General features: G+C 44.2%; 1 protein-coding gene across 2 annotated transcripts in view; it reads left to right on the top strand.

Moving 5' to 3' along the window:
* The window catches only part of LOC144600373 (NADPH oxidase 2-like), a 39,205-nt gene extending 16,776 nt beyond the window's left edge, over positions 1-22,429 (top strand). Inside the window, exons 8-15 of one of the 2 annotated variants that reach the window (XM_078411948.1) lie at positions 3,564-3,735; positions 4,522-4,651; positions 5,999-6,091; positions 9,000-9,250; positions 9,691-9,853; positions 14,475-14,621; positions 15,157-15,281; positions 22,303-22,429. In XM_078411948.1, coding sequence (XP_078268074.1) covers positions 3,564-3,735; positions 4,522-4,651; positions 5,999-6,091; positions 9,000-9,250; positions 9,691-9,853; positions 14,475-14,621; positions 15,157-15,281; positions 22,303-22,429 — 1,208 coding nt within the window. Of the gene's footprint in view, positions 1-3,553; positions 3,736-4,521; positions 4,652-5,998; positions 6,092-8,999; positions 9,251-9,690; positions 9,854-14,474; positions 14,622-15,156; positions 15,282-22,302 lie in introns of both variants that reach the window. The other variant, XM_078411947.1, reaches the window with a different exon arrangement.

Here is a 22,429-nt window from a genome sequence, read left to right as displayed (position 1 = left end):
TCCATCAGTCGTTGGAAAGCCTGTGCCGCGTTCTTTAAACCGAAAGGCATACGCAACCATTCGAACAACCCGAACGGAGTAATCGTGGCAGTTTTCTGTATGTCCTCCGGCCGCACCGGAATCTGGTGGTATCCTCGCACCAAATCGATTTTGGAGAACACCACCGCCCCTTCCAGCCCAGACGAAAAGTCCTGTAGGTGCGGTATGGGGTAGCGATCAGCCGTGGTGACAGCATTGAGACGCCGATAATTGCCACATGGTCTCCACCCCCCCAGATGCCTTGGAGACCATATGCAACGGCGAGGCCCATGGGCTGTCGGACTGACGGACAATTCCCATTTCCTCCATCTTCCTAAATTCCGCCCGTGCCACCACCAGTTTGTCTGGCGGTAGTCTCCTGGCCCGAGCGAAAACGGGAGGGCCCTCGGTGCGGATGTGATGGACCACGCCGTGCTTGGCCGAAGGCGTGTCAAAACGTTGGATGAGCAGCTCTGGAAACTCCGCCAGGATCTCAGCATACGAGTCAGGGGCCGCGACGACGGCCTGGACAGTAGGGCTGGGCGGGGAGGCGATTGTTGGAGCGACGGGCTCCTCGCTGGCGGAGGGTCGGAGGTCGTTACCGCGGACATCAGGGACCAGTGAAAAAGCCCAGAGAAAATCTGCGCCTAGGATCGCTTGTCTGACGTCTGCTATGATGAATGGCCATTCGTACGTGCGGAGGCCTAACACAAGGGACATCTTCCGTATACCGAAAGTGCGAATGGGGCTGCCATTAACCGCGATGAGGGTGGGACCTGTCTTACCCGTTCTGGTTTCGAGGTCGGTCGGCGGCACTATACTGACGATGGCTCCCGTGTCCACCAAAAATTCTGTGTCCGTGAATCGATCGTGGACGTAGAGGCGTCGGTTCTGGCCAATCGCAACTGCCCCTATGTACGATCGGCCGAGGCATTTCCCGCGAAGGTACAAGGTGAGCGGCAGTTGCGGGATTCTCTACCCCATCGTAGGTGATAATAGCACCAGCCGCGCTTGTGCGGATCTTTTTGGCGGGCTTTCGGAGAACTGGCGGGAGACGCGGCGCCATCTTGATGTCGCTGTGGCGTGGTCACTGATGTCGAGACCTTGTTGATCGAACCGCTTGCCTTCGATTTAGCCGCTATGAGCGCATCCGCTTTCTCTGCATATGCTTCGGGGTCCTTAAAAGAACAATCCGTGAGCAGCAGTCGGACATCCTCGGGAAGCTTCTCTCGGAATGCCTGTTCGAACATGAGGCAATCCGTATGCTCACCGGCTAGCATCGTCATCTCGGCCATGAGAACGGACGGCCGTCGATCTCCGAGGTCCGGTAGGTGCAGAAGTTTTTCAGCGCGATCATGCCTATTAAACCCGAAGGTTCGCAGTAACAATTTCTTCATTGCCTCGTACTTGCTTTCCGCAGGCGGATTAACGATGAACCGCATCACGCGTGTGGTCGTCTCCGGTGATAGAGCGCTGACGAGGTAGTAATACTTCGTCGCGTCGGCCGATATGTTCTTTATATGAAATTGGGCATCGGTGTGGACAAACCAAGATTGCGGTTGATGTGTCCAAAACAACGGAAGGTGAACGCTTACCGCGCTTAACTCCGGTGTGCCAGGCACGGCATTCAACAACGAGGCGTCGTGTTCCTGCATAGTCGGTGATCGTCCAGATCACGTCGGGGTCACCAATATGGCGAGTCCGGAAACTTGTTGGTGGTAGAAGAAGTTTATTGCGGGAGCAATATTCGAATACAAAGGTTAAACAACAAGGTAAAGGACAACCATCAAAAATTCACTGTCTTCTTCGAAGACTCCTCTGAACTGAACATTTCGGGCGCCAAAAGCGCACATGACAACGCTGTCCAATCAGCGATGTCGCTCTCTGGACCAATCCCTACGGTCGCGCTCACACGTGACCTTGCTGGCCAATCTGAGGGTTCGACGACCTGGACCATTCTCTATGGTCGCTACACTACCATCAGCAGTTGTATCATCAATGAAGATAAGTGAGCCAGTTCCTTCAGCCATACATGCCCAGGTCATAACACCCCTGCCACCGTGTTTCACAGATGAGGTGGTATGCTTTGGATCTTGGGCAGTTCCTACTCTCCTCCATACTTTGCTCTTGCCATCACTTTGATATAAATTAATCTTTGCCTCATCTATCCACAAGACCTTTTTCAAGAACTGTGGTTGCTCTTTTAACTACTTCTTGGCAGACTGTAACCTGGCCATCCTATTTTTGTGGCTAAACAGTGGTTTGCATCTTGCAGTGTGGCCTCTGTATTTCTGTTCATGAAGTCTTCTGCAGACAGTGGTCATTGACAAATGCACACCTGATTTCTGAAGAGTGTTTCTGATCTGTCAGACAGGTGTTTGGGGATTTTTCTTTTTTATAGAGAGAATTCTTCTGTCATCAGCTGTGGAGGTCTTCCTTGGCCTGCCAGTCCCCTTGCGATTAGTAAGCTCACCAATGCTCTCTTTCTTCTTAATGATGTTCCAAACAGTTGATTTTGGTAAGCCTAAGGTTTGGCTGATGTCTCTAACAGTTTTATCCTTGTTTCTCAGTCTCATAATGGCTTCTTTGACTTTCATTGGCATAACTTTGGTCCTCATGTTAATAAACAGCAAGAAAAGTTTCCAAATGTGATGGAAAGACTGGAGGAAAGACTAGGTACTGAGAGCTCTCTTATACCTGCATTAAGGAGGCAATTAAACACACCTGAGCAATTACAAACACCTGTGAAGCCATGTGTCCCAAACATTATGGTGCCCTGAAATGGAGGCACTATGTGTAAACACAGCTGAAATTTCTAAATGGTGAAACCAAAATGTATAAAAATTGCTTTTAATAAAATCTGACAATGTGCACTTTAACCACATGTAATTTTTTCTATTACAAATCTCAAATTGTGGAGTACAGAGGCAAATAAATAAATGATGGGCCTTTGTCCTAAACATTATGGAGGGCACTGTAAATTGAACTTCCTCAAAACAGAAAGATCTCCAAGGGACAAAGTCTTTCTTTCCACTCTAAATACTTAGAAAACTTAAAGGTCGTTTCACAATTATTTCTTGTTTATATCTGGAGTGGGTGAATACATTTCTCCTAGATCTGGCAAGATTGTACAGTGAAGGGGGAGCGTACTTAAAGTGAAGAAATTAATCTCTAAAAAGCAAGGAAATGTGGATATAACTATTAACATCAGACTCAGCTAACTATTCAATTTTAAAAATTGATTGAGAACTTGTAAAATGTGTACAAAACTTCAAACAGATGGGGTTAATATTGTGAAGATATCTTATGATTTGAATAAATGTGTTTATTTGTAAGTGTGTGTGTGTGCTTAATTATGTAATTAAGACATCAGTCCTCTACAATAGAAAAGGAAATATACTGATTTGATACCAAATAAAATCTCACAAAAATGATCAAAGCATGCTTTACAAAGGAATCCTAAATATTTTCAAAGTCAGTATCCTTGCTTTTTGCCAAAATGCTGCTTTTGTTAACATGTTGATTTCTTCCTCAGACCCCCACCTATGTTACATTCACCACCATAGCTGGATTAACTGGAGTTATCATCACACTTGCCCTCATCCTCATGATCACTTCCTCAACAGACACCATTCGGAGATCGTATTTTGAGGTCTTCTGGTTCACACACCATCTCTTTGTCATATTTTTTGTTGGACTTGTCATCCATGGAATTGGGTATGTATGACGAAACCCTACTTAAAACAAATGCGAGGATCGAATATTTGATTGGGAACCTGTAAAATAGATCTTAAGCCTTAAAAGGCCATTTTTAATGGGTGTTTTATTTTAGGATACTTAACGATTTTGTGTGTATGGACAGGTCTTTGTGTGGCTGCTCATTTAATTGTGTAAATAATTTCTCAAACTTCATTTAACAACCAAATGTACTTAACACAGAACGTGCATATATCAGATTTAGAAAGATTAAATCAGACGGGGCTTTTGGAAGTAAAATGCTCAAAGAATCCTCTCCAATAGCTGCCCTTCTACTGACATGACAGCAGCTTATAATTTCCTCGATTATCTCTACTTCCCATTTGATACCATGTAAAATTTATATTGCTCCTTTCACAACCTTCTGATGCAAAACAATTTTATAGCCAACGGCACACTTTTGATGTAAGACTAGTGTAATAAGGCAGCAAAAACAACCAAAGTGCCATAAAATGTGTTTTTGTAATAAACCAAAGCATCCTGGAAATATTCAGGCAGCATCTGTGGAGAGAGAAACAGGATTAACATTGAAGGCCAATGACCTTTCATCAGAATTGCTGTTCAACTAACACAAATACATATGAACACCACAAATATATCTTAAAAAGTTGTTGTACAGATGATAATACTTGGAGGTCTCTCAACAATCCAATCGGTGTGTAAATCTGATTTAATCTGTGGACCTGCCTAATTCACTAATACCATCAAACTGCCCCTTTGAACGAAATACTCTTTTGTTTCCTTCAGCCGCATTGTTCGTCAACAGACCAAGGAGAGCATGGAGGTACATGACTTCGTGTTCTGTCAAAATCGTACAGCAGAATGGGGGAGAATCCCTGAATGTCCAATCCCTACATTCAGGGGAGGAGCTCCTATGGTGAGTATTTCATAATGAATTGTTCATTCCCTCTACATGTTTTTCTCTCTCTGTAGAATGTAACCATTTCATGGTTTAGAAAACAGGTTAGCAATCTAATTTTGGCGTTCACTAATATGCCAGTGGCTGTGGTACTGTATGTCCTGTGGTATGTCTGGTGCTGTCTGTGTGGAGTTTGAATGTTTTCCCTATAACCGCACAGGCTTTCTCTGGGTGCTGCAATTTCTTCCCACATCCCAAAGGTGTCTGGGTTTGAAGGTCAATTGGCTTCTGGAAAATTGCCCCTAGTGTGTAACGAGTGGAGTGATAAAGTGGGATAGTATAGAACTAGTGGGAAGGGTGATCGGTGGTCGGCATGGACTCTGTGGGCTGAAGGGTTTGTTTCTATGCTATATCTCTAAAAAAATTAAAATATGGCTGAAAAAAGCAGCAGTAAAAGGTGACAATAACAAATAGAAACAAGGGTTGGAACTTTATCCTTTGTGCTTGCTCCGCTGTTCAAAAGACTGTGCCTTACATTTATCATGGTGCTATATATTGATCTGTATCTTGAATATACTCTGTGACCTGAGCTCAATAATGACCTTGCACAGGGAACTCCAAAAATTCATTATCACCTGGATGAAGAAATTTCTTACCTCCTCACTCCTGAATGATCAACCCTCATATATATTTATTTATAAATTCACCATCTTTTCCCTTTTAACAGGAATGCTGTCAGCATCACGTCGGTAATGAAAATAAAGAGCTTGCCAAGTCAGAGATCAAAATAATCCTCCCCAATAGTTTCCATTCCACTGACATGAGCCTATAATTTCCTGGATTATCACTACTTCCCACTTGATAACATATAACATTTATATTGTTCTTTTCACAACCTGTCATGAATAACAACCTTAACGTTTCTTCATCATGGCTAATAAAGGGTGTGAAATTCACAGGTATGGAATTGATTTCTGATAAACGCAACACACCAAAGTCGATAATTCCATTAGTGTTGAGAAATATATTGCATAAATTCTTTAAAATTTATTTTCAGGATCTGGGCATTACTGGCAAGGCTGGTATTTACTACCCATCCCTAATTGCCCTTGAGGTATTGGCGATGAGCCACCTTCTTAAACCACTGCAATCCTTCTAGTGAAGGTACTTCCTCAGTGCTGCTAGGCAGACAGTTCCAGGACTTGGACACAGAGATAGTAATTCTTAACATGAATTGTCTCATCGTTGATACTGTGCCCTGACCACCACAACCTTCAGTTATTATGGGCATTTTAATTCCATAATTCGTTGACAAGATTCTTAAGATGTTCTCTGATATCTATTCAATGTGCTCTTCTATTCCAGACTTGGAAGTGGGTGCTTGCCCCAATGATCTTGTACGTCTTTGAGAGACTACTACGACTGTATCGATCTCAACAGAGTGTTGTTATCACCAAGGTAAAAAGAAGTGGAATGTTGCTATAGGTTGCCATTTTTTTGACAGAGTAGAAGTCTCGTACATCTCCCATGTATCAATGTAACATGAACTGACTGCACTGTGGGCAAATTCAGCACCCCATTCTATTACACTGAACGTTCAGCCTTAGTAAACATGATGAGTTGACTGCTCAGTTGTTTCAGCTAGTGTTGGCTGAAGAAGAATTGTTGATCGGGATCTCTGAGGTACTGTTGCTTATTGCCACAGGATTGAGTTTGCTCATTTGAAAATAATTTAATCTTTCACCAAAGGCTGATATATTTGTTGACCCTCTAAACTGATGTGTCAGCCATGACGGCATACATCAGTAATATTTAATCTGTAGAACTAAGTACTATGTCTGAGCTATAGTGGGAGGATGGGTAGGCTAGAGTCTCGATCCGAAACATCACCCATTCCTTCTCTCCACAGATGCTGCCTGTCCCGCTGTGTTACTCCAGCATTTTTGTGTCTATTTCTGATTAAAATGTTTGCTGTGGCGCATCTGCAGGAGTCGGTGAGAGTTGTTAGGGACACAGATACTGAGAGACAGTGAAAATCTTTGCTTTACGTGCTACCCAGCCAAATCGTACCATGCTAGAAGTGGGAGGCCGTGTATAGAAGTTGGGAGGTCATGTTGCAGTTGTATAAGATGTCGGTTTAGAGTATTGTGCTCAGTTCTGGGCACCATGTTATAAGAAAGATGTTGTTAAGCTAGAAAGGGTACAGAGAAGATTCACGAGGATTTTGCCAGGACTAGAGGATCTGAGCTTTGTTCTGAGCTTTAGGGAGAGGTTGAGTAGGCTGGGACTCTATTCCTTGGAGCACAGTTTGAGGGGTGATCTTATAGAGGTGTACAAAATCAGGAGAGGAATAGATTGGGTAGATGCACAGTGTCTCTTGCCCTGAGTTGGTGAATCAAGGACCAGAGGACATAGGTTTAAGGTGAAGGGGAAAGGATTTAATAGGAATCTGAGGGGTAACTTTTTCACACAAAGGAGGGTGGGTGTTTGGAACAAGCTGCCGGAGGAGGTAGTTAAGGCAGGGACTGTACCAACATTTAAGAAACAGTTAGACAGGTACATGGATAGGACAGGTTTGACTACTGTAGCTTGGTCATGTTGGCCGGCGTAGGCAAGTTCTGTTTCCACGCTGTATCACTCTATGACCCTATGACAACAGTGACTGGACTATTTGGCAAAATGAGTTCAATTGGTGAGGTAGCTTGGAGAATCACTCTGAAATGGGTTGCAATTGTATCATCTATTTCATGCATCTTGCAGTGTTGGACAATGCTTCTTACCTTGTCCTTCATTTGCACCCAGGTCTACCTCCGTCAATTCTACCTCAGTCAGCTCCATCAAGCCTGGTTGCCATGCCATCGAAGCCAAGTGGCAGGATTATTCATTGATCTGAACTAGTTATGCCGTTCTTTTTTGTTTCATCGCTTAGCACTTGACAATAGCTATGAGAGGAGGTAGTTGGTTGCTGGCAATGTTACAGCCTGACAGGTTACTGGGAGTATGTCAGTCCACACACTTTCTGGCCTGAAATGAAAGCAAAATCTTAATTAGATATCTGATATATTTCTTGCCTCTAAAATCTGATCACGATGATATTAATTCAAGATTCAAGATTCAAGATTGCTTTATTTGTCATCCAATATTGGACGAAATTCAGTCACCCACAGTCCAACAATAAAAGCATTAAATAGGCATTAAAATTACACAACCCCAAAAACACACAAAAAAAGAAACATCCATCAAAGAAACATCCATCACAGTGAGTCTCCTCCAGTCCTCTCCTCACTGTGATGGAAGGCCACAATGTCTTTCCCTTCTCCTGCCGTCTTCTCCTGCAGTCAGGTTGTTGTGGTTGCAGGCCGCGCCGGACGGTCCGCAGCGGCCTGAGCCTAAGGCGAGTCACAGCCGCTCCCGCAGCCTCCGAAGACGGCCGGCTCCGCCGATGATAAGTCCGATCCGGGCGGGCGAACACGCTGCTGCTGTTGCTGCACGTCGGGGCGGTCGTGGCTCCCGACATTGAAGCCCCCGCCCAGCAGAGAAAAATCCCGCGGCATATTTTAGGCCGCGCCGGACGGTGAAATGTCCGCGACCCAAGCCCCAGCGGGCGAACACGCTGCCGCTGCCGGAGCTCCCGATGTCGGCATCCATGCGGCCCGAGCCTAAGGCGAGTCGCAGCCGCTCCCGCAGCCTCCGATGACGGCCGGCTCCGCCGATGATAAGTCCGATCCGGGCGGGCGAACACGCTGCTGCTGTTGCTGCACGTCGGGGCGGTCGTGGCTCCCGACATTGAAGCCCCCGCCCAGCAGAGAAAAATCCCGCGGCATATTTTAGGCCGCGCCGGACGGTGAAATGTCCGCGACCCAAGCCCCAGCGGGCGAACACGCTGCCGCTGCCGGAGCTCCCGATGTCGGCATCCATGCGGCCCGAGCCTAAGGCGAGTCGCAGCCGCTCCCGCAGCCTCCGAGGACGGCCGGCTCCGGTGATGGTAAGTCCGATCCGCGGGCTCTACGAACCAGAGCCCTGGAGGCCGCCAGCTCCAGGAGTTGGGCCGATGGTAGGCCGCAGCAGGAACGGAGACACCACCCAGAAAACAAAGGTCGGGTCTCCGTTCGGAAGGGACACCTATTTACAATTTTACAGTTCCCCCCCTCCCCCCCACATACACACATAGTACACAAACACAAAAACACCACATCACAACTACAATTAAGACAAAAAAACAACAAAAACACAAAGACAAATGGACCGCAGGTAAGCCGCAGCTGCTAGGGCAGCGCCGCTATGATGATAATTGATCTTATCTCATTTATGGTGAATTATATTGAAAGCCATAACACGTCTAAGCTCTCCATAACTTATTCTCCAGGCTGTTGTTCATCCGTCAAAAGTCCTTGAACTTCAGATGCAGATGAAGGGTTTTAAAATGGAAGTGGGACAATACATCTTCATCAACTGTCCATCCATCTCAAAACTAGAGTGGCATCCCTTCACTCTGACCTCTGCTCCAGAAGAGGATTGTTTCAGTGTACATATTCGATCAGCTGGTGACTGGACAGATAGCATGTATGAAACATTCGGAGGAGATCAACTTGAGAGACAAAAACAAATGCATCCAAGGTAGGTCAAGTAGAAGAGCAGAAAATGAAATATTAATTAATGAAGAATATTAAAAGACACTGTTGCGAAAAGCGGCAGAAGGGCCTTGACCCAAAATGTCCCCCATTCCTTCTCTCCAGAGATGCTGCCTGTCCCACTAAGTTACTCCAGCATTTCGTGTCAATCTTCAATATTAAAAGACACCTTGGGCTGCTGCAGAGTCAGGATATCTGATTGACTTGGTTTGTATTAAGTGGCAAAAACTATTAATGTTGGAAATTAATATTGGAAATAGTCAACAATTACAGCAAGACAAATATAGAATAGTTTGCTAATTTAGGGTATCTAATTCAGTTTGAAAATAATTCCCATGAACAAAATGAATTTTGTAGGTACATTTATTTCCCCATAACTGGTGTTCTTTGTCTTCACTGTAAATTCCTTTCCTTTTGCTCTCCCAGGATTTCAGTGGATGGTCCTTTTGGTACGGCTAGTGAAGATGCCTTCCATTATGAGGTCAGTGTGCTGATTGGAGCCGGAATTGGAGTGACACCATTTGCATCTGTGCTCAAGTCCATCTGGTACAAATATGAGAACTCTGACGCAGGACTGCGAACCAAGAAGGTGTGTTGTTCCTTGAAAAAACTTGTGCTACTAAACTTCCTCATTTTCACTCTAACCTGATTGCATCGAAAGCCAAGTTATCCTGAAACCACGTTATGTATAGTCAATGGACCTTCTTATTCCTCCTGTCAAATGATCACAAATTGATTTGAGTTGGCGCATCTCTCTTTCACCGGTTACGAAATATTCTACTGATGGCCAGATCACTCTTACGAATGTTCCTCCAACAGCATGAATAATAATAACAATTCAACATCCCAATCTTCTACATCGAGGAGTTTAATTATTTAAATAGGCCTTGTAATTCCTCACCCTTACTCAAAGAAGATTTATGATTAAAGCATTATTCATTGAGAGAATTAGATAAATATGGATACACATGTAAACCCCTGAAATATTCTGACAGAAACATAGAAACATAGAAAATAGGTGCAGGAGTAGGCCATTTGGCCCTTCGAGCCTGCACCGCCATTCAATATGATCATGGCTGATCATCCAACTCAGTATCCCGTACCTGCCTTCTCTCCATACCCCCTGATCCCTTTAGCCACAAGGGCCACATCTAACTCCCTCTTATATATAGCCAATGAACTGGCCTCAACTACCTTCTGTGGCAGAGAATTCCACAGATTCACCACTCTCTGTGTGAAAAAAAACTTTCTCATCTCGGTCCTAAAGACTTCCCCCTTATCCTTAAACTGTGACCCCTTGTTCTGGACTTCCCCAACATCGGGAACAATCTTCCTGCATCTAGCCTGTCCAACCCCTTAAGAATTTTGTAAGTTTCTATAAGATCCCCCCTCAATCTTCTAAATTCCAGCGAGTACAAACCGAGTCTATCCAGTCTTTCTTCATATGAAAGTCCTGCCATCCTAGGAATCAATCTGGTGAACCTTCTCTGTACTCCCTCTATAGCAAGAATGTCTTTCCTCAGATTAGGAGACCAAAACTGTCCGCAATACTCCAGGTGTGGTCTCACCAATGCCCTGTACAACTGCAGCAGAATCTCCCTGCTCCTATACTCAAATCCCCTCGCTATGAATGCCAACATACCATTTGCTTTCTTTACTGCCTGCTGCACCTGCATGCCTACTTTCAATGACTGGTGTACTATGACACCCAGGTCTCATTGCATCTCCCCTTCTCCTAATCGGCCACCATTCAGGTAATAGTCTGCTTTCCTGTTCTTGCCACCAAAGTGGATAACCTCACATTTATCCACATTATACTGCATCTGCCATGCCTTTGCCCACTCACCTAACCTATCCAAGTCACGTTGCAGCCTCCTAGCATCCTCCTCACAGCTAACACTGCCCCCCAGCTTCGTGTCATCCGCAAACTTGGAGATGTTGCATTCAATTCCCTCGTCCAAATCATTAATATATATTGTAAATAGCTGGGGTCCCAGCACTGAGCCTTGCGGTACCCCACTAGTCACTACCTGCCATTCTGAAAAGGACCCGTTTATTCCTACTCTTTGCTTCCTGTCTGCCAGCCAGTTCTCTATCCACATCAATACTGAACCCACAATACCGTGTGCTTTAAGTTTGCATACTAATCTCTTATGTGGGACCTTGTCGAAAGCCTTCTGGAAGTCCAGATATAACACATCCACTGGTTCTCCCTTATCCACTCTACTAGTTACATCCTTGAAAAATTCTATAAGATTCGTCAGACATGATTTACCTTTCATAAATCCATGCTGACTTTGTCCAATGATTTCTCCACTTTCCAAATGTGCTGCTATCCCATCTTTAATAACTGACTCTAGCATTTTCCCCACTACCGATGTTAGACTAACTGTAATTGTAACTGTAATTCCCCGTTTTCTCTCTCCCTCCTTTTTTGAAAAGTGGGGTTACATTAGCTACCCTCCAATCCTCAGGAACTACTCCAGAATCCAGAGTTTTGAAAAATTATCACTAATGCATCCACTATTTCTGGGGCTACCTCCTTTAGCACTCTGGGATGCAGCCTATCTGGCCCTGGGGATTTATTGGCCTTTAATCCATTCAATTTACCTAACACCACTTCCCGACTAACCTGGATTTCACTCAGTTCCTCCCTCACATTTGACCCCCGGTCCCCTGCTATTTCCGGCAGATTATTTATGTCTTCCTTAGTGAAGACAGAACCAAAGTAGTTATTCAATTGGTCTGCCATGTCCTTGTTCCCCATGATCAATTCACCTGTTTCTGACTGCAAGGGACCTACATTTGTTTTAACTAATCTTTTTCTCTTCACATATCTCTAAAAGCTTTTGCAGTCAGTTTTTATGTTCCCTGCCAGTTTTCTTTCATAATCTATTTTCCCTTTCCTAATTAAGCCCTTTGTCCTCTCTGCTGGACTCTGAATTTCTCCCAGTCCTCCGGTAGGCTGCTTTTTCTTGCTAATTTGTACGCTTCATCTTTTGTTTTGATACTATCCCTAATCTCCCTTGTTAGCCACGGATGCACTACCTTCCCTGATTTATTCTTTTGCCAAACTGGGATGAACAATTGTTGGAGTTCATCCATGCGGTCTTTTAATGCCTTCCATTGCGTATCCACCGTCAACCCTTTAAGAATCAATTGCCAGTCTATCTTGGCCAATTCACGTCTCATGCCCTCAAAGTTACCTTTCCTTAAGTTCAGAACCGTTGTTTCTGAATTAACTAAGTCACTCTCCATCCTAATGAAGAACTCAACCATATTATGGTCACTCTTGCCCAAGGGGCCACGCACATCAAGACTGCTAACTAACCCTTCCTCATTACTCAATACCCAGTCTAGAATAGCCTCGTTGGTTCCTCTACACGTTGGCTTAGAAAACTATCCCGTATACATTCCAAGAAATCCTCTTCCTCAGCACCTCTGCCAATTTGATTCACCCAATCTATATGTAGATTAAAGTCACCCGTTATAACTGTTTTACCTTTGTTGCACGCATTTCTAATTTCCTGTTTGATGCCATCCCCAACTCTACTACTACTGTTAGGTGGCCTGTACACAACTCCCACTAGCATTTTCTGCCCCTTAGTGTTTCGTAGCTCTATCCATATCAATTCCACATCCTCCAAGCTAATGTCCTTCCTTTCTATTGCGTTAATCTCCTCTCTAACCAGCAACGCTACCCCCACCTCCTTTTCCTTTCTGTCTATCCCTCCTGAATATTGAATATCCCTGGATGTTCAGCTCCCAGCCTTGGTCACCCTGGAGCCATGTCTCCGTAATCCCAACAATATCATATTCATTAATAACTATCTGCACATTCAACTCATCCACCTTATTCCGAATGCTCCTTGTATTGAGACACAAAGCCTTCAGGCTTGTTTTTACAACACTCTTACCCCTTATACAATTATGTTCAAAAGTGGCCCTTTTTGATTTTTCCCCTGGATTTGTCTGCCTGCCACTTTTACTTTTCACCTTGCTACCTATTGCTTCCACCCTCATTTTGCACCCCTCTGTCTCTCTGCTCATGCTCCCATCCCCCTGCCACATTAGTTTAAATCCTCCCCGATAGCACTAGCAAACACTCCCCCAAGGACTTTGGTTCCTTTCCAGCTCAGGTGCAGACCGTCCTGTTTGTACTGGTCCCACCTCTCCCAGAACTGGTTCCAATGCCCTAGAAATTTGAATCCCTCCTCATTGCACCATTTTTCAAGCCACGTATTCATCTGAAATATCCTCCTATTCCTACTCTGACGAGCACGTGGCACTGGTAGTAATCCAGAGATTATTACCTTTGAGGCCCTACTTTTAAGTTTATCTCCTAGCTCCCTAAATTCACCTTGTAGGACCTCATCCCGTTTTTTACCTATATCGTTGGTGCCAATGTGCACCACGACAACTGGCTGTTCACCCTCCCCCTCCAGAATGTTCTGCAGCCGCTCAGAGACATCCCTGACCCTTGCACCAGGGAGGCAACATACCATCCTGGAGTCTCGTTTGCGGCCGCAGAAACGCCTATCTATTCCCCTTACAATTGAATCCCCTATTACTATAGCCCTTCCACTCTTTTTCCTCCCCTCTTTTGCCGCAGAGCCACCCACGGTGCCATGAACTTGGCTGCTGCTGCCTTCCGCTGATGAGCCATCTCCCCCAACAGTATCCAAAATGGCATATCTGTTTAGGAGGGAGATGACCGCAGGGGACTCCTGCACTACCTGCCTACTGCTACGCTGGCTAGTGGCCACCCGTTCCCTTTCTGTCTGCTTAACCTTTACCTGCGGTGTGGCCAACTCACTGTTCGTGCTATTCACAACCTTCTCAGCATCGTGGATGCTCCAGTATGAGTCCAACCGCAGCTCCAACCATTCAATGCGGTCTGCCAGGAGCTGCAGCTGGACACACTTCCTGCACACGTAGTCATCAGGGACACCGACAATATCCCTGATCTCCCACATGTTGCAGGATGAGCATTCCACGGGGCCGATCTCACCTGACATGTCTTACCCCCAAATTAAATCAAATCCCTCTTAATCCTTTAAACTGTACCTTTACTAAAAAGCACTGTACCTTTAACTCACTGAACCCTTAACTCACTGAACCCTTAACTAAAAGTACGAACAAAAAGCAGAAATACAACCCCGGGGTTACGCCCAATCATGAGCAACAATTTATCCTTTATCTATTGGTAGATTTATTTCTTCTGGATCTGTCGAGAGACTCAGGCATTTGAATGGTTTGCTGACTTACTCCGATCACTTGAGAGCAACATGGAACAATTGGGAAAACCCGATTTTCTCAACTACAAGCTTTTCCTGACCGGCTGGGATTCTGCACAGGTAAAGAGTCTAAAAATACAACAAGGCACCAAATAGTAAACCTGTACTGTGCCTTCTGATGCAGTTACTAATTAGTTACTAATAGCCACATACTACACTGTATGGGAGTATGGAACTAAGCTGGTGGAGGTAATGCAGAGATAATCAAACATGAAGCACGACATTTACTTGCAATTGGGTTTGGAACCTGTGCACTTGGGTTACGAATAATAACCTCTTTGGTCGCCTTGTTTTCTCCCTCAGACTTTTCATTGACTTGAGCAGAAGATAGGGATAGAGTGAATGTAAGAGCCAAATCCAAGTGAATAGATTTACATTTCTTTGAATGATGTTAACTTCAAAGTACAAAGTATTTTTTTAACAAAGGATATTTATGCAAGCCTGCACCACTTTACACAACCCTTCAAAACGCTGGCATGCTACTGTGCAAAGAAGCTGAGGTAGCCACTTTTACTATTAACAATAAAGGGAAGTCCATTCAATGTCCTCAGATTCGTGCTGTTTCTCATTGTGTGACTTCTCTTTGTGCTTGCAGGCCGTACACATCAAGGTGCATTTTGATAAAGAGACTGATGTAGTGACTGGACTCAAACAGAAAACACACTATGGAAGACCCAACTGGGACAAAGAGTTTCATTCGATTGCACAAGCTCACCCCAAGTAAGTGGAAACAACAAAGTCAACATTTTTTTGTGATGATTATTTGTCCGGTACAAAGGTAAGCCTTGAATTTGCACCAATGGAAATTAATTGGGTGGTAAACAAGTTTTGCATTGCATGCAGTTGCATGGGAAATAGTGAACTTTTGAACTGACAGAATTCTAGTGGGAATATTCCCTCTGAAAAAGAGGAGGACTCTGCTTGATGCAGCAACATTCGAACAAGCTTGATGAGATTTTGCAAGAAGACTGCAGTTTCTGAGAGAATAATCATCCTGTTAACAGGGGCAAAAGTAAATTCATAATCACGATCATTTTCACAAATGAGAGGTCCAAATGCAATTATTACAGAATGGACTCCCTGCTGTCCACCATAGGGAAAGTCAAGAAGAGCCTCCTCAACCACTTCCTTCTGGTGACTGTCGAGTAGCAATGCAGAATTCATCTATCAATGAGTACAATGTATATGATCAGCATGTGACAAACAAAGAAAAATATGGGAAAGAGCATGAAACGCTGTACATCATCTTTTCCAATCTGACAAAAACCTTGGACCTCCACCAAAATGGAATCACTCTCAGAGACTCATTCTCAAATTTAGCTTTGATTTATATTTGTTTACATTCTCATGTGCTGTACAATGAAATGCAAGCACAGTGGCTCACGGATGGCACTGTGGTGCTGCTGGTAGAGCTGCTGCCTCACAGCAGCAGAGACCCAGGTTCAATTCTGACCTTGGGTGTTGTCTGTGTGGAGTTTACACATTTTCCCTGTGACTGTGTATGTTTGCTCCGGATGCTCGTTTCCTCCCACATCCCAAAGATGTGCGGGTTGGTAGGTTAATTGGCCTCTGTAAGTTGCTTTTGGTACTTAGGGAAGTGGATACAAAAGTGGAATAACGTAGAACTAATGTGAATGGATGATCAATGGTGCATGTGGACATAGTGGGCCAGAGGGCCTGTTTCCATGCTGCACTGGGAATATTCCCACTAGAATTCTGTCAGTTCAAAAGCTCACTATTGAGTTCATTGATATTGAACTCCACAGACAACACCCAAGATAGTGTCAAGCAGAGATGTATCACGAGCTGCTTCCCAACTTTACATTGGAATAATGAAAACTCACCTCTAACAATCTCTTTGCTGGAAGTGAAGCTAATCTAAAGAAAAATGGATAAGATGTCCACCTTTATGGCCTGCACTCCACCAGCATGAACACCACTGGCTTTCAACATGCATCAGATGCTTGCCTGTGTGTATACTGAGGCCTTGCCCTGAGCTACTGCTCTTTCATTCACTGAAGCAAAGAAAGGGATCAGCCCTTAGATTAAGCAAAGAGAAATATCACCAGAACTGCCCTGTCCAATATCATAGAAAACATAGAAAACATAGAAAATAGGTGCTCTTCGAGCCAGCACCGCCATTCATTGTGATCATGGCTGATCATCCACAATCAGTAACCTGTGCCTGACTTTTCCCCTCATCCCCTGATTCCACTAGCCCCGAAGAGCTCCATCTAACTCTCTTTTAAATTCATCCAGTGAATTGGCCTCCACTTCCTTCTGTGGCAGAGAATTGCACAAATTTACAACTCTCTGGGTGAAAAAGTTTCTTCTCACCTCAGTTTTAAATGGCCTCCTCTTTATTCTTGGACTGTGGCCCCTCGTTCTGGACTCCCCCAACATTGGGAACTTTATTCCTGCATCTAGTTTGTCCAGTCCTTTTAAAATTTTATACGTCTCTCAAAGATCCCCTCTCATCCTTCTAAACTCCAGTGAATACAAGCTCAGTCTTTCCAATCTTTCCTCGTATGACAGTCCCGCCATCCCAGGGATAAACCTCATGAACCTACGCTGCATTGCCTCAATAGCAAGGATGTCCTTCCTCAAATTAGGTGACAAAATTACACACAATACTCCAGATATGGTCTCACCAGGGCCCTATACAACGGCAAAAGGACCTCTTTGCTCCTATACTCAAATCCTCTCGTTATGAAGGCCAACATGCCATTAGCTTTTTTCACAGCCTGGTGTACCTGCACGCTTACTTTCAGTGCCTGGTGTACAAGGACATCCAGGTTTCGTTGCACTTCCCCTTTACCTAATCTGACACCATTGAGATAATAATCTGCCTCCTTGTTTTTGCCACCAAAGTGGATAACCTCACATTTATCTGAAATATACTGCATCTGCCATGCATCTGCCCACTCACTCAACCTGTCCAAGTCACCCTGCAACCTCCTAACATCCTCTTTGCTGTTCACACTGCCACCCAGCTTTGAGTCATCTGCAAACTTGCTAGTGTTACTGCTAATTCCATCATCCAAATCATTAATATATATTGTAGATAGTTGTGGCCCCAGCACCGAGCCTTGCGGCACTCCACTCGCCACTGCCTGCCATTCTGAAAAGGACCCGTTTATTCCTACTCTTTGCTTCCTGTCTGCCAACCAATTCTCTATCCATGTCAATACCCTACCCCCAATACCACGTGCTCTAATTTTGCTCACCAACCACCCGTGTGGGACTTTATCAAAGGCTTTCTAAAAGTCTAGATACACCACATCCACTGGCTCTCCTTCATCCATTTTACTTGTCACATCCTCAAAAAATTCCAGAAGATTCGTCAAGCAGGATTTCCCCTTCATAAATCCATGTTGACTTGGACCAATCCTTTTACTGCTATCCAAATGTGCCATTATTACCTCTTTAATAATTGACTCCAGCATCTTCCCCACCACCGATGTCAGGCTAATTGGTCTATAATTCCCCGTTTTCTCTCTTGCTCCTTCCTTGAAAAGTGGGATAACATTAGCTACTCTCCAATCCACAGGAACTGATCCTGAATCTATTAAACATTGGAAAATGATCACCAATGCGTGCACAATTTCCTGAGCCACCTCCTTGTGTACCCTGGGATGCTGCCCACCAGGCCCTGGGGATTTATCAGAATTCAGTCCCATCAGTCTACCCAATACTATTTCTCGCTTAATGCAAATTTATTTCAGTTCCTCTGTCTCCCTAGATCCTCTATCCTCTAGTACATCTGGGAGATTGTTTGTGCCTTCCTTAGTGTAGACTGATCCGAAGTAGCTGTTCAACTCTCCTGCCATTTATTTGTTACCCATTATAATGTCACCTGTTTCTGCCTTCAAGGGACCCACATTTGTCTTTACTAATCTTTTTCTCTTAACATACCTAAAGAAGCTTTTACTGTCCTTTATATTCTTAGCCATCTTCCCCTCGTACTTCATCTTTTCAGCCTGTATTGCCCTTTTTGCTACTTTTTTGTCCTTTGAAAGTTAACCAATCCTCTGGCTTCCCACTACTCTATGCGATGTTATACATTTTTTTCTTTTGGTTTTATTCCATCCCTTACTTCCTTTGTCAGCCACGGTTGCCTCCTACTCCCCTTAGAATCTTTCTTCCTCTTTGGAATGAAATGATCCTGCATTTTCTGGATTATGCCCAGAAATTCCCACCATTGCTGTTCCACCATCATTCCTGCTAGGATCCTTTTCCAGTCGACCTTGGTCAGCTCCTCTCTCATGCCTTCATAGTCCCCTTTGTTCAACTGCAACACTGACACTTCTGATTTAACCTTCTCCCTCTCAAATTGCAGATTAAAACTAATCATAGTATGGTCACTACCTCCAAGTGGTTCCTTTACCTTGAGTTTCCTTCTTAAATCTGGGAATTTTATGAAGTTCAACCTGTTGCAATGAATAGAAACAGTGGGTCATTGCATTATTTCCCTTGATCAGACTCCAGCCTGTAACTCACTCCGAAACATCCATTATTCTTTTCCAAACCATGTGGGCCCTCAAGCAGATTATTGTCTGCATCTCATCCCCTGAGTACCCATTTCATTTGAATGTACAAATATCTAAAATACAATTATAAACATAAATAATTGTACATAAATAGCCAAAACCATTAATTGGCCTGCAACTTGTATGATATGTATGTTTATTTAATTGAGTTTGTGTAGCAAAGGTATTGCAGTTTTATGTTCATAAGTGATAGTAGAATTAGACCATTCGACCATCAAGTCTACTCCGCTTTTCAATCATGGCTGATCTACCTTGCCCTCTTAACCCCATTCTCCTGCCTTCACCTCATAACCCCTGACACCCTTACTAATCAAGAATCTATCTATCTCTGCCTTTAAAATATCCATTGTTTTAGACACCTTACAATCGATAAACATCACAAAAGCTTCCTTTATCAGATTTATTTTCATTAATTAAAGTTAAAGTGCTCCTAATAATATACTGATGACTTATTTTTATTCATTTTATATCAGCCATAAATCTTAATGTTCATGGTATTTTTTGTTTATGGTTTATACTACAGACTGTATTGTGCAGGCAGCTATATCAGACAATAAATTACATTGAAATCTAGATTGTACTAAGCATGAGCAACATTATGCTAACCATCAGGGAACACTACTTGGGGGCCATATTATCCACGAGAATATGTTATACTGTTCAGTTACTTTAGAGAGTTCAGTGTGGGTCAACTTGAAGTTCTCTGAAGATTTCAAATCCCTCCTTACCTCAACTCTCTTTCTCTCCTTCAGGGCTATAATCATTCCAGATATCTGTGCTCCTCTAATTTTGGCATTTATTCATTCCCAGCTTTAATTGTGCCACTGTTCTGAGCTGTGCATTCAGCTATCTGGCCCTTTGCAGTGAAATCCTCACCTTAAGATGTTCCTCCTTTTTACTATTCTTTGTGTCATTAAGATCCTCTTTGACCAAGGTTGGTGCCTGTTGTCATCTATTGCTTGCTGACAATTAAGAAAAATATGTCTCACGTCAAGTACCTGGGTATCTTTTCGCTAGGTTGGGAGTGAGTGGCATTGAGTAGCGTGGGCTGCAGCTCAACACCGACAAGACTAAGGAGTTAGTGGTGGACTTTAGGAGAGGAACACCCCTGTCCCCTGTTTCCATCAAGGGTGTGGATGTGCAGTTTACTAAGGAGTGCAAGTACCTTGAAGTTTACCTGGACAGTAAATTGGATTGGTCCAGGAACGCTGAGGCACTGTCTAAGAAGGGACAGAGCCGTCTGTACTTTCTGAGGAAGCTCCACTCTTTCAACGTCTGCAGTAAGATGCTGCAGATGTTCTATCAATCGGTGGTGGCCAGTGACATCTTCTTCACTGTCATGTGCTGGTGTAGCAGGGAAAAGGCCACAGACGGCAACAGAATTTACACGCTCATCAGGAAGGCTGGTCCTCTCCTGGGGATGGAGTTGGATTTAACAGAGATGGTCTTGGAGGGAGGGATGCTCCTCAAACTGCAGAGCATCTTGGGCAATACAGCTCACCCCCTCCATGACACACTGGTCAACCTGAGGAGCACCTTCAGCGACAGACTGGTTCCACCAAGATGCAGGACAGAACACGAGACATCCTTTTTACCTGTGGCTATCAAACTTTACAACTCCTCCCCTTCTGTCGTGGGGTAGATGGATTCCCCTTTACCCTCCTGTATGACTGTTATGAAGAGTTGATATATGCGACTCGACTAAGCATACGGAAGTACTTGTTGAAGTAAATTCGCACATTAATTGATAATCAGCCCAAAAAGGTGGTAATTGGCTTTTCTGCTGTGTTTTATATTTTAACCCCGTCTTAATTAATTAATATAGTTATATAATCTTGCACTTAAATTCAATATTTACTCATTACAGTTCCACCACTGATTTGCTGGCACTCTTGGTTCCAGAGCTTTGCTGGTTTATCCAGCTGGCCAAGGAAGACGGCTATGGGGATAGATGTGCTGGCTCCAGCTGGGCTGGTTCCAGAGCCCCAGCCGCAGGTTGCAAATTCAACCCACCGATCGGCCATGGAAGTCCCAATGAAGTTGAGATTGGCTGCCTTGCCCAGCCTAGGTGCCACATTTTCGGGGACACTTCCTCGCGGAACCCCTAGCGACCGAATTGACAAATTGGCCATGGAAGTCCCGATGAGGTCGAGATTGGCTGCCTTGCCCAGCCTAGGTGCCACATTTTCGGAGACTTCCAGGGCGCATGGGATTTCTTGCTGAACCCCTAGCGACCTCTAGCGGCCGAATTGACAAATTGCAATTACCTACTGTTTTGAGGAAAAATGTGGGGCGAAATCAGAATGGCAGAAATGAAATAAAAGCGGAAACTTTCCGCCAAATTCGGAAGGATTGGGAGGAATGGCTGGGGGTTCACTTGCACCTCCACCAACCTCACCTACAGTATCCATTGTTCCAGGTGTAGACTCCTGTACATCGGTTAGCATAGGCTCGGCAATTGTTTCGCTGAACACCTCCGCTCAGTCCGCTAAACCCTGATCTCCTGGTTGTTCAATGCTTTAACTCCCCCTCCCATTCCCACACTGACCTTTCTGTCCTGGGCCTCACCCATTGTCAGAGTGAGGCCCAGCGCACATTGGAGGAACAGCACCTCATATTTCACTTGGGTAGCTTATACCCCAGCGGTATGAACATTGACTTCTCTAACTTCAAGTAGCCCTTGCTTTCCCTCTCTCCATCCCTCCCCCGTTCTCCTACCAGTCTTACTATCTCAACTACATTTTATCTCTGTACCGTCCACTCCCCTGACATCAGTCTAAAGAAAGGTCTCGACCCGAAACATCACCCATTCCTTCTCTCCTTTGTCTCGCTGAGTTACTTCAGCTTTGTATGTCTATCTTTGAGTTGGAGCAAGTCATTCTTAACCCTGAAGGACTGCTAAAAAGTAGTAAACAGAGGGAAAGATCGGACATTTGTTGTGAAAAGTGTAATGTTCCACATTATAAATCACTTTGACTTACTTAAATGAGATTATTTGTTCTTAAATTACTCTTAGAACTTAAATTGAGTGTGAGATCTCAAATAGTTTCCACGGAGATCATTTCATGTTGCATTCTGATAAAAGTGAAACCTTTCACATTATTTAACCAAAATAACATCCAATTTATAGAAATTAGAGACTATGTACAAAAAATTCTGAAATCAGCAACTTGACTTTTTAACCTTTTCAGGACAACAGTTGGAGTCTTCTTGTGTGGACCACAACCTCTGGCTGAAGCTTTAGAACAATGCACAAACAAGTACTCTGAGATCAACCCCTTGGGAGTTCACTTCCATTTCAACAAGGAGAACTTCTAG

This window comes from Rhinoraja longicauda, chromosome 15 (genome assembly GCF_053455715.1).
Source record: "Rhinoraja longicauda isolate Sanriku21f chromosome 15, sRhiLon1.1, whole genome shotgun sequence".
NCBI lineage: Eukaryota > Metazoa > Chordata > Chondrichthyes > Rajiformes > Arhynchobatidae > Rhinoraja > Rhinoraja longicauda.
The sequence above is the reverse complement of the archived record's forward strand: the minus strand, read 5'-3'. Positions and strand labels throughout refer to the sequence as shown.